General features: G+C 45.3%; 6 protein-coding genes across 6 annotated transcripts; 2 read left to right on the forward strand and 4 right to left on the reverse strand. All coding sequences in view use genetic code 12, as the record gives it.

Annotated features, from left to right (window-relative positions):
- Nucleotides 1–902: 902 nt before the first annotated feature.
- Nucleotides 903–5,619, forward strand: CXQ85_001174 (U2 snRNP complex subunit YSF3; the record flags this gene model as incomplete). Its single annotated transcript, XM_025484892.1, has 2 exons — nucleotides 903–1,159; nucleotides 2,523–5,619. The coding sequence occupies 2 exons, from the start codon at nucleotides 903–905 to the stop codon at nucleotides 5,617–5,619; spliced, it is 3,354 nt and encodes a 1,117-aa protein (XP_025339823.1).
- A 131-nt stretch (nucleotides 5,620–5,750) lies between these two features.
- CXQ85_001175 (uncharacterized protein) lies at nucleotides 5,751–7,487 on the reverse strand (the record flags this gene model as incomplete). Its single annotated transcript, XM_025484893.1, has 1 exon — nucleotides 5,751–7,487. The coding sequence occupies one exon, from the start codon at nucleotides 7,485–7,487 to the stop codon at nucleotides 5,751–5,753; it is 1,737 nt and encodes a 578-aa protein (XP_025339824.1).
- An 81-nt stretch (nucleotides 7,488–7,568) lies between these two features.
- NUP159 (FG-nucleoporin) lies at nucleotides 7,569–11,258 on the reverse strand (the record flags this gene model as incomplete). Its single annotated transcript, XM_025484894.1, has 1 exon — nucleotides 7,569–11,258. One exon carries the CDS (start codon nucleotides 11,256–11,258, stop codon nucleotides 7,569–7,571), a length of 3,690 nt encoding a protein of 1,229 aa, XP_025339825.1.
- Nucleotides 11,259–13,143: 1,885 nt separating this feature from the next.
- Nucleotides 13,144–14,169, forward strand: STD1 (Std1p; the record flags this gene model as incomplete). The annotated part of the gene is made up of 1 exon (XM_025484895.1): nucleotides 13,144–14,169. One exon carries the CDS (start codon nucleotides 13,144–13,146, stop codon nucleotides 14,167–14,169), a length of 1,026 nt encoding a protein of 341 aa, XP_025339826.1.
- A 100-nt stretch (nucleotides 14,170–14,269) lies between these two features.
- CXQ85_001178 (uncharacterized protein) lies at nucleotides 14,270–14,944 on the reverse strand (the record flags this gene model as incomplete). The annotated part of the gene is made up of 1 exon (XM_025484896.1): nucleotides 14,270–14,944. The coding sequence occupies one exon, from the start codon at nucleotides 14,942–14,944 to the stop codon at nucleotides 14,270–14,272; it is 675 nt and encodes a 224-aa protein (XP_025339827.1).
- Nucleotides 14,945–15,083: 139 nt separating this feature from the next.
- CXQ85_001179 (C2H2-type zinc finger protein) lies at nucleotides 15,084–16,088 on the reverse strand (the record flags this gene model as incomplete). Its single annotated transcript, XM_025484897.1, has 1 exon — nucleotides 15,084–16,088. One exon carries the CDS (start codon nucleotides 16,086–16,088, stop codon nucleotides 15,084–15,086), a length of 1,005 nt encoding a protein of 334 aa, XP_025339828.1.
- Between the last annotated feature and the right edge of the window lie 297 nt (nucleotides 16,089–16,385).

Raw genomic sequence — 16,385 nt, forward strand, 5'->3', positions numbered from 1 at the left:
ACCCTCCCACAATCCCCTGATTTAATGGTCACAACGCATTAAGGCCGCCCAATGGCGGTCAAATGGCGGCTCAGGGACGTTAAAGGGACGTCCTAAGTAGAGGGGACTGCCCTGACTACCACGATCCAACTACACCTAGTCAACCTGGTGTTGCCATTCTGGGGTGCTACAAATTAGGCTTTATAAAGCCAGGTGGGTAGAAATAGGCGGCACCGACCTCGAGGTGCCAGTTGGAGGGACAACCAAACGTATGAGGGGAGGGTGGCAGGAAGAGTAAACCGGGAAGAGCCGTAGCTACTGGCCAACTGAGACATGCCTAATGTATGGACTAAGCTTTAACGCTATGGTTATGGTCACGCATTGCCAGTTAGGAATAGTTGTAAGTGGCTGCGTTGGTAATTGAGGACACTAAGTTTGCTAGCGGCATACTTGGTGTGGTAGTATAAACTAGAATTGTACTTTTGGTTGGCCATCTACTATGTGTGCTACCCTACTGAGGCTACACAGAAAGGTAGCTTAAGTAATGCTAAACCGTAGAACCTGAAAATCAAATAATAAAGCATTTAATGGGTTCCTCTAAATCACAAAACCACCCCTTACATCTTCCTTCCCTTAAATCAACCGCTAAGGATCTCCCCTCCACAGTATGATCTGGTAAACCGGGATTGCCGAGTCGCCAACCTTAAAACAATACACCAACCATATCCAATCCAGAAAACAACCCACCCCTTTAGAACGCCACCCAAATCCTGAAACACAAAAAATCTCCCCTTTAAATCAGCCCCTCTTCTGCTGAAACCTTATCTCTTTCTCACCTGGTTCCTCATACTCGCATTTCGCAGCCATTACACTTTTCGCACCATAACAAGTAACAAGCCCATCTCATCTATATATCTCCAGTTATGGCAGACAAGGTCAGGGAAAACAACGAGTACCTTCGACACAAGGCTAAATATATTGGCATAGGCAATGCTGATACCACACGTGACGAGTTTTTCACCAATGTTCATCGCGATACGCTAGCTTCTATAGCTCAGCATGATAGTCTATTGATGTATAATGCTGTGGCCTTGAATAAGCCAAAGGCGTTTGTGAAGCAGGATCTTATTAAAAGGATGGTTCAGCCGTTAGAGAAAGTGACGCCGAAGGAGGAGGAGAAGTGAGGGAGGCGTGGGAGTGATGGTTGGCCAGACAGTGGATGGAGCAGAGGGAGCAGAAGAGACAAAAAATGGAAGGAGCGTGGAGCCCTCTGGCCTATCGGTTTATCTGGTTCCCCTTATGGGCTGGTACCTTTTTGATGTGTCATGGGATCTGGTGTTCCTTTATTGTTCCCTTCTCATGAGTTGGACATTGGTCCAAGCGTGAAGAGTACCAGTTGACATGGAAATTGACGAGAAACCCATGACAGTGACCGAACTCACTTGCCCCTGGCAGTGCCCGTGGCAATGTTATAGACCTCCAATGCCCCCAAGTATCTATTGATGACGGTATCGTACCACTACTGACCACCTGATAAGCAACATTGTGAATAGCACATGGAAGTGAAGCTTCCCCAACGAATACCTAGCCCCATGGGGCGATCTCCAGTCCAAAACTTTCCCTGGAGATTGCTACACTTTCCTTCAAAGATTGCATCAACAATTATTAGTAGATTGGTCCAGACCAGGCATGAAAGACACCGTGGGAGCTCTAGATCACCAAGATAAGGCCCGATAAGTCCCGATAATGGACCCAAAAACCCTCAAGAGCAATTCCTGGCCGCAAACAAATGACCTTTCACGAACCATTAGCTCATTTACCGATGCAGACCTGGTTCAATATAACCTTTTCCACTAGCCACGTTCTACTGAAATCCACCCCCCCAAAGCGTCATTCACTACACAAAAGCAAGAATTCCCTGAATACCCAGAATTCTAAGCAATCTTCACAGATCGTCCCAAGACCATCGCATGGGACCAAATACTACCGATGCCCATAGCTCTAAACCTCATCTCTTCCAACCACCAACCACCAACCACCAACCACCAACGCAAGCCGCAACAACCCACCCAACTCTAATTGGCCACGATCGTTCTTCTACGAATTTTACGAACGCCTCAGTACCGTCCATTTCCCTCGAAGAGCCCACGTTTTCCATCTTTTCCAACATACTCTAATTAAATATGCGCCAAGAAACGTCACAGCCGCTTGACAGCCTCTATTCGCGCAGCCGATGAGACTGCCTCAAGCATATGGATAATGGAAAAAAACCTTCTTCACTTCATGCAGGGGTCTATCATAAATACGCCATTGGAGCCGAGGTTTTTCCAGCAACCAACAGTTTTTAGTCTTCTTTTTTTCGGCGCTGCCAGTGGCCTCTTAGATTTCCAATAAGAGTTACCGCTGAAACAGATTTTTTTCAAACGCAAGTGCACCAAGTCGAAAATAAAGTCTTCCTGCTCTTCTGCTAATTCCAACCAGAATGTGCCGTTTTCTCGTGAGAAAGTTGAAGTTCAAGGCGGTGAAAAACCGAGAAGTGTAAGCCACTCGTCCGACAATGTCCAGCCTTACAGGTTGACTGTTGACGCGGTGGCGTCGTTGTTTCTGGTGAATGTTGAATCTGGTCTTTCTTCTTCTCAGGTTAGTGAGTTAGCTGGGAAATATGGTCCCAATAATTTAGGTGACGAGGAATCGATTTCCTATGTGGCGATTTTGTGCCACCAGGTATTCAATGCCATGGTGTTGGTGTTGATTATTTCCATGATTATTGCTTTGGCTATTAGAGATTGGATTTCCGGTGGTGTCATTGCTTTCGTTGTGTTCATTAATGTCTTTGTTGGTTTCATTCAAGAGGTGAAGGCCGAGAAGACGATGGGCTCGTTGCGTAATTTGACCTCGGCATCGGCGGTTGTGATCCGTGATAACGGACAGACCCTGACCATCAACGCTGTTGATCTTGTGCCTGGTGATATCGTTTCTATCAAAGTGGGAGACACCATTCCTGCTGATTTGCGTTTGGTGGATGCCATGAATTTGGAAACCGACGAGGCTTTACTTACTGGTGAGTCTCTTCCAGTTACCAAGAATTTCCAGGATGTTTACGACACCGACGAGCTGATTCCAGTGGGTGATCGTTTGAATATGGTTTACTCTTCTTCTGTCGTCACCAAGGGTCGTGCTACAGGTATCACTGTTGCCACCGGTTTGAACACTGAAATCGGTAAGATCGCTTCTTCTTTGCAAAACTCAGATGACGATTTGATCGTCAAGAAGCGCCCAGGTGTTTCGCTTTTCACTTGTATTTGGAAATCCACATTGAATATCATCATGAATGTGCTTGGTACAAATGTCGGTACTCCTTTGCAAAGGAAATTGTCGTGGTTGGCTATCATTTTGTTCTTTGTTGCCGTTGTTTTCGCCATTGTGGTGATGGCTACCCAGGAAATGGATGTCAACCGTTCTGTCGCTATCTACGCTATTTGTGTTGCCTTGTCAATGATTCCCTCGTCATTGATTGTTGTCCTTACCATCACTATGGCTATTGGTGCCCAAGTCATGGTTACCAAGAACGTCATTGTTCGTAAGTTGGATTCCTTAGAAGCTCTTGGTGGTATTGACGATATTTGTTCGGACAAGACAGGTACTCTCACCATGGGTAAGATGATCGCCAGAAAGCTTTGGATCCCTTCTGTCGGAACCTTTTCTGTCTCCAACTCCACTGAGGTCTATAATCCAGAGGTTGGTGAAGTTGGCTTCCTAGGTATGTCACCAAAGGAGATCAACGACATGGACGAAGAGGCCGACTTCAAACCTTTCGACCCTAAGGAGTCCCTGTTTTTGTTCTCCAGATGGTTGGACATTGCAACTTTGGCCAATATCTCCACTATCCAGCCAGTTGAGAAGGATGCTGGTACTGTTTGGGAAGGCCAAGGTGATGCTACAGAGATTGCAATCAACGTTTTCTGTACTAGATTGCAGTCTACTAGAGACAAGCTCATTGGAGAGAGGTCCTTAGAGCACTTCTCTGAGTTTTCCTTTGACTCTTCCATCAAAAGAATGTCTTCTGTCTACGGTGAATCAAGCTCTGATGCTATGGTTTACACGAAGGGTGCAGTCGAGAGAATCTTGGACATTTGTGAGTTCAAGTATGGTTCAAACGATGCTGGTTCTAAGGAGCCACTTACTGCTGCCCACAAGAAGGAGATTGAAGAGGTCATGAACAATCTTTCCAGCGAAGGTTTGAGAGTGCTTGCCTTTGCTGAAAGAAATGTGAACTGTACCAAGATCAATATCAACAACCGTGAAGAAGTGGAAACTGGTTTGACGTTCCTAGGCTTGATCGGTATTTACGATCCACCAAGACCTGAGACCAGAGGTTCAGTCAAACTTTGCCACCAGGCTGGTATTAACGTCCACATGCTCACTGGTGATATGTTGGGTACTGCTAGAGCAATTGCCCAAGAAGTGGGTATTTTGCCTCACAACTTGTATCACTACTCTGATGAAGTGATCAAGTCGATGTGTATGACGGCTACTGAGTTCGACAAGCTCAGTGATGAACAAATTGATAACTTACCTGTGTTGCCTTTGGTCATTGCTCGTTGTGCTCCTCAAACCAAGGTTAGAATGATTGAAGCTTTGCATCGTCGTAACAAGTTCTGTGCCATGACTGGTGATGGTGTCAATGACTCGCCTTCTTTGAAGAAGGCTGATGTTGGTATCGCTATGGGTCTTAATGGTTCTGACGTTGCTAAGGATGCTTCTGATATTATTCTTACCGATGACAACTTCGCTTCTATTCTTCATGCCATTGAAGAAGGACGGAGAATGTCTTCCAACATTCAAAAGTTCGTCTTGCAATTACTTGCAGAGAACGTCGCTCAGGCGCTCTATTTGATTGTTGGTTTATCTTTCTTTGACGAATCCGGTTTCTCCGTTTTCCCCTTGTCTCCTGTTGAGACCTTGTGGATTATCGTCGTCACTTCCTGTTTCCCAGCTATGGGTTTGGGTCAAGAGAAAGCTAGTGACGATATTTTGGACGTGCCACCAAACAACAGAATCTTTACGCGTGCCATGATTCTTGACATGTTTGTTTACGGAACATGGATGGCTGCCTGTTGTATGGCTGTGTTCGTCATTGTCGTCTATGGAAAAGGTGATGGTAACTTGGGATTCAAGTGTAACGAGAACAGCGGTGAAAACTGTGACTTGGTCTTTGAGGGAAGATCAGCTGCGTTCTCTTCTTTCACTTGGTGTGCCTTGTTCTTGGCCTGGGAATGTATTCACATGAGGTATTCCTTCTTCAACATGAGACCTGATCTGGAAGACCCATGGTACCGCACTTTGGCAAGAGACCTTTGGGACAACCAGTTCTTGTTTTGGTCCGTGATTGGTGCTTTCATTTCTGTGTTCCCTGTCATCTATATTCCAGTCATTAACGACAAGGTGTTCTTACATGGTCCCATTGATTACGAATGGGGTGTTTCCATTGGGTTCACCGTTGTCTTTTTTGCTGGTTGTGAGTTATGGAAGTTCTGCAAGAGACGTTACTATAAGAATTTCTCACAGGAAGCTAATCATCTCGAAAGTTATGATCCCTTCCTGGCTTATTCTTCCTTCTCAATAGACAAAGTGGCATAAGGAGATGATGATGTTGGTTTTTTTCATGCTCTGATGGATGCTACTTTCTGATGAGGATTTTTTCCAGTATTGTTGTTTTTTAGAGCTACTTGTTGTTAGTTATTTCGTTTGCTTTTCATAAATACATTCTATTAGAAGATATCGTTCTCGTAAGGGCAGTTGAGACTGTTGTGTCCATCACGTTCACAAAGCCCACACCAATTCTGTCTTCCACTGCTAGGATCAACAGGTTTGGGTGGCTTGTAGATACCTAGCGTCTCGTTTTTGACGTAACTCACAGGTTTCGTGTTTTCCTTATCATCAGAAGCGTAAGAGTCCTCCTTCGGTTTTGGCATGGATTGCTGGAGACGTAGCTTTTCCAACTCTTCAGCAAGTTGCTTCTTCTCCTGTTCCATGGCAGCCAAGTTTCTATCTTTATCAGCTAGGGATTGTTGGTGAAGCAGGTCGACCTCTTCAAGTGATGTCTGGAGCTCACTGAGTTCTTCGAAAGTAGGCCTCATTTTGAGTTCATGAGTGAGGTCTTCTATCTTCTTTTCTAATTCTTCTGATCCTGATCCGCTTTTGTTTGAACCGTTACTAAGCTCTTCTCGAAGCTTAGAAGTTTCCTGCTTGGACGCATCTAATTCTGTTTGAAGGCCTTCTAGACGTTTCTCAAGAGCTTTCTGAGCTTCAAAATCCTCAGACTTCTCTTCCAACTGCTTTTCGAGCTGTTCAATCTTCTTCTTTGAGTCTGTTAACTGTAAGCTATCCACCTGCAGCAGGAGACCGTCGACTTCTTTCTGTTTTAGATCCTCGAGCTCCATCTCCAAGCCAACAATTTTAGCATCTCTCTCCTTAACATTAGCCTGGCTATCCTGAACCACAAACTCTAACGACGTAACATCTTGCTGGAGTCTATTGAGAGATTTTTCAAGTTCCTGTTGTTTTTCGTCATCTTCAGCGGCTCCTGAAGGTGCTTTCTCGGCAAGCAGCTTCTTAATCTCTTCATTCTCTGCTGTCAATGACTTAATACGTTCTTCAAGCTCAGAAACGCGTTCTGAATCACCTTGATTCTCAGAAGCAGCCATGTTTCCTCTAAGTTCCTCGATCTGCTGCTCGTAGAGCTCTTCGGCTTCCTGTTGAGCAGACATCATAAGCTGCAAGCTCTCTCTCCATTCCTCTCTAGCTTTATCATTGTCAGCCTTTTGCTTCGCCAATTTGTGGTTCTTCTGCTCGAGCTCTTGTTCTAGGTCTCCAAGCACAGCTTGCAACTCGTTGACAGTATTCTGAAGACCAGCTAGGATATTGTCACGTTCCTGAAGATCATTATCTTTGCTATTAATAATAGCCCTCAACTGGCTGATTTCCCGCTTGGCAGCCTCGGAGTCATACAGACTTCTTGTTCTATCAAATAAATCACCCAGATCACTTCTAGATCCAGCTACTGACCGAGCACCACTTCCCATAGAATCGCCAGAAGCCACTCTTCTCTTAGCAACCATAATAGGCTGGGCCAATTGCGGACTCTGATTCTGTGAAGTTGGCCTGCTAGCCCTAGACGGTGGTTTCTGGCGTGGAGAAGGCGTCCTTAGGTCCTCTGAATACCCAGACAGAGGCCTTATGGTATCCTCATACTTGGGGAGTCTGCCATTGGCAGTTCGAAGTCTCTCCCAAGGAATAAACAAACCACTCATAGGCTGTTGAACATCGAAATACTGGATTCCATCAACAGATCCATTGTTCTTACCTCTAGAGGCTGCTATGGGTCCCTGGAGTTCTATACCTCCAAAAACACCCGACTTTCCCTGGATGGGTCCAATGTATCTTAGGATTCCAGAACCTCTGGTCGTTCCAGGTACGACTACTCTGGTCCCTAGTAGGTCAACCATTGCTTGATATGAGTATTTACCGTTGAGTATATGTTTATTTACCTTTTGCGCGCCTATATTAATTTTTGTATGGGGGGCAGATCAGAGCTCATCTTCAACAACACCATGAGTGGCTAGCTTTTTAGCGTACGCCCATTTGGATTCCAGGAAACTTAATTGAGGACGGCTGCGTTGTCTAGTACCGTCTTCAATGAGCTTGGTTCCTTGAAGGTCCTTGATCTGACCTTCTATGGCAGAAATGTGTGATGAGTAGAGCCTGATCTTAGAGTTGATCTCGAATATAACCTCCTCGAGCTTATCGACCAAAGTATGGCCAGAACGTTTCTCGAGACTTAATGGAAGCAGCTTTTTCAGCGCTTCGTCGTATAACCGTTCAACCTTCTCTAGCTTCTCACGAAGACGTAGTTTGAGCATCTCTCCTCTAATTTCAAGAGGACGGTTCTTTGTGTTTTCAGGCTTGAATGACTTTTCATACTTGGAAACCAGGTAGAGCAATCTCTCGCAGTTCTTTCTCTTTTCATCTGACTCCTCAACAAGCTTCAACAAGTCTTGCAACGTTGAGTTAAGCTCGGTGGCTGTACCGAGCGTCTCTGACGCTTCCTCAGCTTTCTTGCGTCCTTCTTCGGTGATATTCTTGGCTGTACCCAAACGTCTGTAGTCTGTGGTGTCCTTGTCATAATCAAGAGCCCTGATCTTCTCATCAACCTTACGAGCGTTGAGCCTTAAAACCTTTGTCATGGCATCAGTGGTTTGCAAGACGCTACGCATCTCCTGCTCAACCTTTGTTCCCTCGTTCTTCAGCTTCCCGAGACTAGCAAAGACTCTCAATTCAATGTCTTCCAAAGGTGGAACCACTTCTTCTTCCTCCTCTTCCTCTTCTTTGGGTGGAGAAGCTTGAGGCGACTTCAATCCCACGTCAGTAGACTTCTCTTTAACGGCACTGCTGTCTTCAGGTATTATAGGTTTGGATGCTGGAGGTGATGCAGGCTGCTTTTCTTCGAGGTCAGAAGCTTGTGAATCTCCTTCTTTAAAGTCAGGTGTTTGAGGAAGATCATTCTCCTTTGTAGTAGTGTCATTCTGGTCCTGTCCATCTTCAGGCTCTGCCGGGGTCACACTCACAGTCTTCACTTCGTCTGAAGCTGGAGTAAATGAGGGCTTAGGCAGAGCATCCACAGAGGGTCCGCTAGCTGACTCATTTCCTGTAGTATCCGCCAGTTCTTCACCCGACTCCGATTCTTCTTCACCTTCACCTTCTTCTTCGCCTTGTTCTTCGCCTTGTTCCTCGCCTTCTTCCTCGCCTTCTTCCTCTTCTTCTTTGTCAGCTGGTAAAGAGCTCTTCAAGCCCTTTGTGTCTTCTAAAGGCAGTGTCTTCTCATCGGTAGTCTCCTCATCCTCTTTGCTGGATTTCTCCAGTATGTTCTTGTTCAATGCATCAAATGGTGAAGCTTTCTGTGCAAATGGGGACTGCTTTGATGGAGACTCGTCATCAACTCCACTGGACAAATCCTCTTGACTCTTGTCTTGTTGTAATGATGCAAAAGGAGAGGAGGAAGATTGGAATCCAAACGGTGATGGCTTGTTTTCCAGTGAACCCTCAAATTTCAGAGCAAGACCTGGCTTAATAAGTCCACCGAAAGATGATGATTTGTTCTTATCACCCTCTGCCTTGTCTTCTTGCGTGAACCTTCCAAAAGGAGATGATTGTTCAGTAGGTTCTCCGAAAGGAGATTTATCTTCATCCGCTTTGGTGACTTGCAGTGGCGAGCCAGGAGGTGTTTTATCAACAGATAGATTGCCAAATCCTGATGAGAGGCTTGACTGACCCGAGGTCTTGTTCTGCGACCCGAATTGACCAAAAGGAGAGGGCTTTGAAGAGGTTCCAAATGGGGAGCTGGACTCTTTATCTTCCGAAGCCTCTTGAGATTTTTCACCAAATGAACTGTCAAAACCAGTCGAACTTGAGGGAGAGCCAAAGGCTGGTTTCAATTCATCCTTAGCGCCGAATGGCTTTGAACCGAACCCTGACGTATTTTCGGATGATGAACCAAATGGTTTAGCGTTTGTTGGTTGGCCAAAGATAGATTTTGTTTCTGTCGAAGAACCAAATGGTTTGGCAGACGATGATTCCCCGAAAATGGACTTGGATTCGGACGATGAGCCAAAAGGTTTAGCACCTGATGATTCACCGAAAATCGAGGGCTTCAGACTGTCGTTGTTAGTCTCCTGGGATCCGAAGATATCATTAGTAGAAGATGAAGCGCCAAATGGCGAGGCCTTCGAATCAGTGTTGAAAGCATTGCTTTTTGATGCATAACTGCCGAAACCAGACTTGACTTCGCTGGTATTTGTGCCTTTGTTTTCCGATTTTTGGCCGAAACCAGACTTACCGAAGCCAGACTCGCCAAATCCACCTCCACCGCTTGCGAAACCAAGCTGGCCAAAACCAGAAGAGGATGTTGTAGATGATCCAAAGTCACCAGAACCGAAGGCTGGTTTAACTGGAGATGCTGGTGGAGCTGCTGGCTTTGCCTTCTCTTCTTCTTTCTTCTCAGCGGGAACAGAAGGTGCAGAGAATGGTCCCAGACTCACTGGGTCTTTCTGAGAAGAACTTCCCAAGTCTATGCTCTTGAGCTCAGGAAGAGCCCGCTGTAAACTTAGACCTTCGTTGTGGATCTCCTTGGATTCAAAAACATCCCAAACAACCATATTACCAACATTATTCAAACAAAACAACCTAGGCAAAACTCCATTGGCTTCCTCGACTCCCTCACAAGGCTCCTTGACAATCCTGGTTGTGCCTGTGATATCAATTGCCAAACCAATAGGCAAAGTGTCATCGCCAGAGTCATCGTCCATAGGAAGCTCTGCACGATCAGTATCATTAGCGTGTCCAATGAGCTCAGATTTCTGACCATCATATTGAAGAGTGTTGATCTCTGTGGAAAGAGCAGTAGATACAATGGTCAAAGTCTTGCCTTCTATCCAGTTTTGCAAGTAAGTAGCGTACAATTGCAGCACTCTCTCGACCTCACCGAAAGGAGGAGCCAATGGCACGTCAAACGTAGTAAAATTCGAATCTTCCTCAACTAATAACGTATAGATCGCATCCTCAGGCGTAGGAGAGCTCATAAGAAGCCATTGGCCATCCGAGAGAGGAGTCAATGCATTATATGTGTTTTCCTCGTCAGTATAAGAAGAGCTCTTAGATCCGTCAGCCTTGTAGACAGCAAAGCTGCTCTTGGAAACCGTGCCAACAGCCGTACCCTCTATGTCCCAGGCCAACCCATCAATATCATCAATAGAATGCACTGTTTGGCCATCATTCAAGATACTAAGACCTCCCGATTTCAAAAGAGCAGCACCTAAGCCAGGAACCGTAGGAGAAGGCTTGAAATCCTTCACTTCAGACAAAACATCAGTCAAGTTCTGCGTTCCCAGTAGCAAATCGTCCGTGGACGCTCTTTTTAGCGTACCGTCAACAACAAAGTAAACGTGCTCATTGTCAGCATTTATCGACACATTCGTCGTGTTTGGCAAATCAATGTATTTTCTATCCTCCTCAAGGGATTCAACACGGCCAATGACAACCTTGGCGGCATTGGATGCTATGTAGACCTTCTTGATGTTGCCAACCGCCAACAAGTTCAATGGCAGCGAAGACACCACTGGATTTTCAAAATCAACAGCTTCATCAAACACCTTTATGCCATCCTTCTGGCCATCAAGACGAAACCCGTACGTCTCGGTGAACGCTTCAGGGATTTCACTCATGGTTGTGGGTTAAAAGACGTAGTGTTTGAGTGTGGTTGGAGCTGTGCAGGTTGATGAGTAGGAGGCCATCATGAGAGGAAGTGGAGGTGATCCCGGGGTGGCAGTGGGAGTGGAAAAATGAAAAAGAGAGGGATTTAGGATTTTGGGTGATTTGAAGAGAATTGTATGGTTTTTTTTTTTCTTCAGTTGCTGGTTTGGTAGATGTTGTTATTGGGCTCTTTCGCAGCCAGTAGTAGGGAACGGGGGCAGTTGGAGAACAGTGATTGATATGGGAAAAAATGTGAAAAGTAGAGATATATAGGCAATTGTATTGAAAAGAAGCTTATGGTAATCGACTTCCCTTGTCTTGTGAAATGGGGCAATTGAGGTGGAAGTGTCGAGAGTGGTGCTTTACTATGACCAGTGAACACCTGAAGTGATACTAAGAGAAGAGATGTAGTTTTAATCTTACAAAAAGCTGACTTTTAAATTATTTTCTTGATTTACAATGACGATAACCCTTCTTCAACTGCCTGAAAAAGATGAAGAGAATGCTTCTTTGTAGAATCCATCTAGGATTCATCAATGGTATATGGTTTCAAAACGGGCCAACTTGAAGCCAAGTGCCCTTCAAAACCCCAGAACACAAGCGTTTAACAATAGAGTAACCAAAAGCTTCCAACGTGTTATTCCGTAACAGACTGGTATTACGTCATGGCAGCCCCACCAAACCTAATAAGCCGTCAGTTCTTTCGATACATGAAACGCCAGTAAGTATCATTTCCCATTCAAATTAGAAAGCTATAACATGCTACTTTTTCCAAGACCCTAATATACCATTTCTTTACCTTCACAACTTGCCATCACATCCTACCACAATCACTAAACCCACCTCCACCTCCACACCATCCCTGACAAACCCAACCTTTTCCACTTAAGTGACCAAACTGGCCTAAATGACCTACAACCGCCACCAACTTCAGGTACCAACCAACAAAAGGAGGCAAAAGCCAGTAAACGCCAAACGTCACTCAGTCCACAACTTACTTTGCAACCAATGGCACCCCTCTTATCCGCACCTCTCTTATCCGGACCACAACCTCAGCAGCCAACACCCTCCGCCAAAATACCAAAAAACGTCCAATTTTGCCATCTAAAAAACATAAACCCACTAAACCAGACCTCAGAAGTACAAACCTGCTCTTAGTTTCTCCAAAAATCAACTCCCTGTCAAACTACACCACCCCCACGTTTCATGCGCTTACAGACCCTTTGCAGCCTAAACGCACCCTCCATCGGCCGCCGTCTCCGAATGGCAACCTCCAGGAAATACCATCAAACGACGTGATATTAAAAAGCTCAGCATGATCAGTGCCACGCCAATTCCCTACTTCCTTCCCCTCCTTACCCAAAAACCCCAAAAATCACCATCTCTTCGAAAACCCTCCATTTCTTCCCGGCTCGGAAAAAGTAGCCTCGTAATCTCGAGGACCGTGTCCTGCATGGCACCCGCATCGTTTCTTATTCTTACCGGATTGGGTGCGATTTTCCACCGTGGATTAGGGGAAGGGGCAAGTTGAAACCACCTAAACGTAAGCAAAAACGGTGGAAAAAACGTTATTTTAACTCTTTGAGTTTCCATAACCAACGTCCCGTTTTCCATTTCTTTTTACCCCCAAAACTCCCCATTTTAGATGGACCCTTTCTGCCTGCGAAGAAAATCCGATGTCCTGTGTACTTTCTCCACAGTCACTTGTCTCCCCACACATAGTAGATTCTCACGAAAAAAAAAAAAAAAATACATATAAAAAAAAAAAAGAAGAAAGAAGAACCACACTTTAAAGGTCAACCCACGTCAAAAAGACCTAAAAAACCCCTTTCCAGCAACTCCCATACCTGCCCTACCATGTTCGGCTTGCCCACGCGGAAGAACTCCCAGGCATCGCTGCCCCCTTCCCAGTTTCGAGATTCCGCCAGAAATGCCATTTACCAACAGCTCCCTCTGCAATCACTAGGCCAGAGTTCAGCCACGTCGGTTCGTTCAGCTCCTTCTCAGTTTAAGCATCTTCATAACTCGCATTCTCTGCATCGGCTGCTGGCGCTGAGTGTGTTTTCATGGGGGAAACGGTCGGTTCGATCTGCTCCTTCGATATATTCATCTTCGACGGCTACGATCCCTGAAGATACAGAACAAACAACTACAACTGTTGAACAGTTGATTAATGATATTGCTTTGCATGAGAGTTATTCGAGAGAACAGTTTCTCCAGGCGAAAGCTCACGATTATCCAGATGTCGATGATGATCTGGAAATGTATAAAATCTCCTTGGGCTCGGAGCTTCAGTACCAGAACGTTCCTGAGTCGTTGGTTGATTGGAACTTGAACGTCACCAGATGCAAACTAATGCTTAATCATATGCCTATGGTGTCGTCGTCGCCTGATATCTCATACTCAGATCAACAACTCCCGCAGTTAGTGGGTGACTTGGCTCAAATCTGCCAGATCGTGCTACTACAACCCCACATTTCTGATAAGGAGCTTATTTATACGCTTTACTCCTCCAATTTGTACACAGAGCATAAGCTTGATAATCTGTTTAAGAAGTCGGTGGCGGAAATATCTGTCAAACAGTCCAGACTACTACAGATCAACCAACCTAAACGCCAGCTTCCATCGCCGCCCATCACTCACGGCGACCAGTCCCATCTCACTATCCAATATAAGGAGATTGCTGTACGGAACTATTTGGTGAACCTCGCCGCTGCCGCTACCACTGCTTACGAATATAAAGTGAAATGTGACAATATCAAGAAAGAACTCAAGCTGCAGCTGGTCCACGGTGAGAAGAAGAAAATGACAAAAGACGCTAAGAAGCTCCTCTGGGACGAGGTTCGTCTGGACGTGTTCCGCCGAGCTGGTTTGGAGGAATAACCATGTCATGTCATGTCATATACTTGTGTTTTATTTTATAGACTACTTTACGATGTTACGGCTCAACCCAATGCATATGCAATTACAACTAATGAAATATTTAGTAGCCCTGTCTCTTCTTCTTGAGCTTCTTGAGGTGTTTCTTTCCACCACTGGTTCTTTCGCTCTGGATCTCGTGGTACTTCCTCTTGAAGTACTTACCACCTTCATCGTCATGCAAAATCTCCTCTGCCAACAGTCTGCCTCTGTTCTTCTTGGCGAGTCTAGCAGAGTAGTATTCTGTGTTGCCCTCGATGATAGTACCGGTCTGGAAGTATTTGGGTATTTCCCACTTATCCTTTTTATAGTGTCTTTTTCTGTCCAATACAGCTCTGTTCTTAATAACAAGCATATCACGTTTGAGCTCAGGCGTTAGCTCCTTCTTTTTCATGTTGAACCATTGGCTGCCAGAGTCTGCATCTTGCTCCTCCTTGGTCTTCTTCTGTTTGTGGGTGATGGGGTCATTTATCTTGACAGCAGCGTCTGAAAGGACCTGCTTTTTGGAGTTAGCAGCTTCTGCAAGACGCTCTTCTAGGTTGCTGTCGATTTTTGGCAACTTCTCAAGCCCAGCTTGAATCTGTGAAAACTCATCTGTCTCAGCAGTCGTCGGTTTGGTTTCCTGTGCGAGCTCATCGAGAAGTTGATCTAGACTGAGCGACTCGTCTATCTTGTCACTCTCGTCTCTGCCCGAGTCCGTTTCCGTGACTTCTGCTATCTGCTTAAGTGCAACAGCCATGCTAAATGTATATGAAAAGTGAGCGAAGAGCTTGATGAGATGCGACAGGAAGTGAGGTTCTGATAATGTAGTTGTGGTGTACGGGTGTACTCATGTCCAACGGACCCCAATAACGATAGATCCCACTAAAATATCACCATTACTCCTTAGTTAGACCATCGGCAAGAATATTCTTGTCGAGCTCATCTATTTGCATCTCGTCGGTGGTATCATCATCGACCTTCATAGGCGGCAAACCCATTTCGGTGTTTGCATCGAGCAAGATCTGGTTAATGGCCCAAAGCCTTCTCTTTTCCTTTTTGGCTTCTTCTAGTTTTCTTTCTGTAATTTGTTGGATCTTTGTGGCCGTCGCAAGCTTACTGGTGAGTTTGGTGAATGTGGCGTAAAGCTTGGTAAGATCATTGCCCTCGTAGGCGTTCACCGGATCAGGTTTATAGCTAGCCACGGCAGTTTTCGCCTTTCTGGCAGCATCTTCGTTCATCGAGGTCAAAAGATCGTCTCTGATTTGGTTATTCAAGTATCTCTTATACCGAGTGACAGCCAAATCGTATTGTCTCATCTCCAAAGGTTGGTCATAAAGCGTTTGCAAAGACACATCTTCTTCCTTCAAAGAATCCAAAAACCGTTTGGAAAACCACCATGGCATACGCAATTCGTAGTCTCGTCTAAGAATCATAGCGTACTGTTCTTCAGTTAACGTTTCCAAGTTCTCCTCCAAGAACACATCGCCCTTGTTCCGTTCTTTCCTATATTTCATCAACGCAATGGCGTCTCTGTGCTGATGCAAATCGTGAACGCCCTTGACATGTTTTGCCAAAGCATCCGATCTGGTAAAGTGCTTGTCACATTCTGGAATCGGACAAAAGTACGGTTTTTCACCAGTATGGGTTCTGCAATGTGAAATAAGTGCAAACCGGGATGGCTGCTCCACGTCAAACCGAGAACATCCTTCCCACTGGCAGCTGTATCTCATCTGAGACGCCGTATAAACCTGAGTGTTCTGAGCCAAATGGGAGTTGCTGACATGGTTCACCAAAGACGCCAAGTTGGGGAACTTGTCTTCGCTGCAGCCTGCCCATCTGCAAGAGTGTTCCTCGTCAAGCGGTTTCTTGGGTTTTTTGGTTTTCTCGAGTGCAGACGACATCTGGTCGTTAAATAGTAGTTGGAAGGTGGTTGTCGAAAGATCGGTTTCGGGTAATTTTATGATATGCGCGCCAGTAGAAAGTGGTAGGTAGTTGGATGGTGAGAATGAGAAAAGAGAGGTGGATGGACGAGTAGTAGAGGGAAGAAGAAAGATGGAGGGAAATTGGTGATCTTAGTGGACTAGGAGGTTCTTTCTTGAATAGAGTTAGAGTTTTTATGAAATTCGTTTGTTTTATATTTTTAATTGCATGTTGTAATTTTGACATGTTTGTGACTTTGGTGTGTTCTTGACTGATGG

This window comes from Candidozyma haemuli (assembly GCF_002926055.2).
Source record: "Candidozyma haemuli strain B11899 chromosome Unknown B_2014730914, whole genome shotgun sequence".
Classification (NCBI taxonomy): Eukaryota; Fungi; Ascomycota; class Pichiomycetes; order Serinales; family Metschnikowiaceae; genus Candidozyma; species Candidozyma haemuli.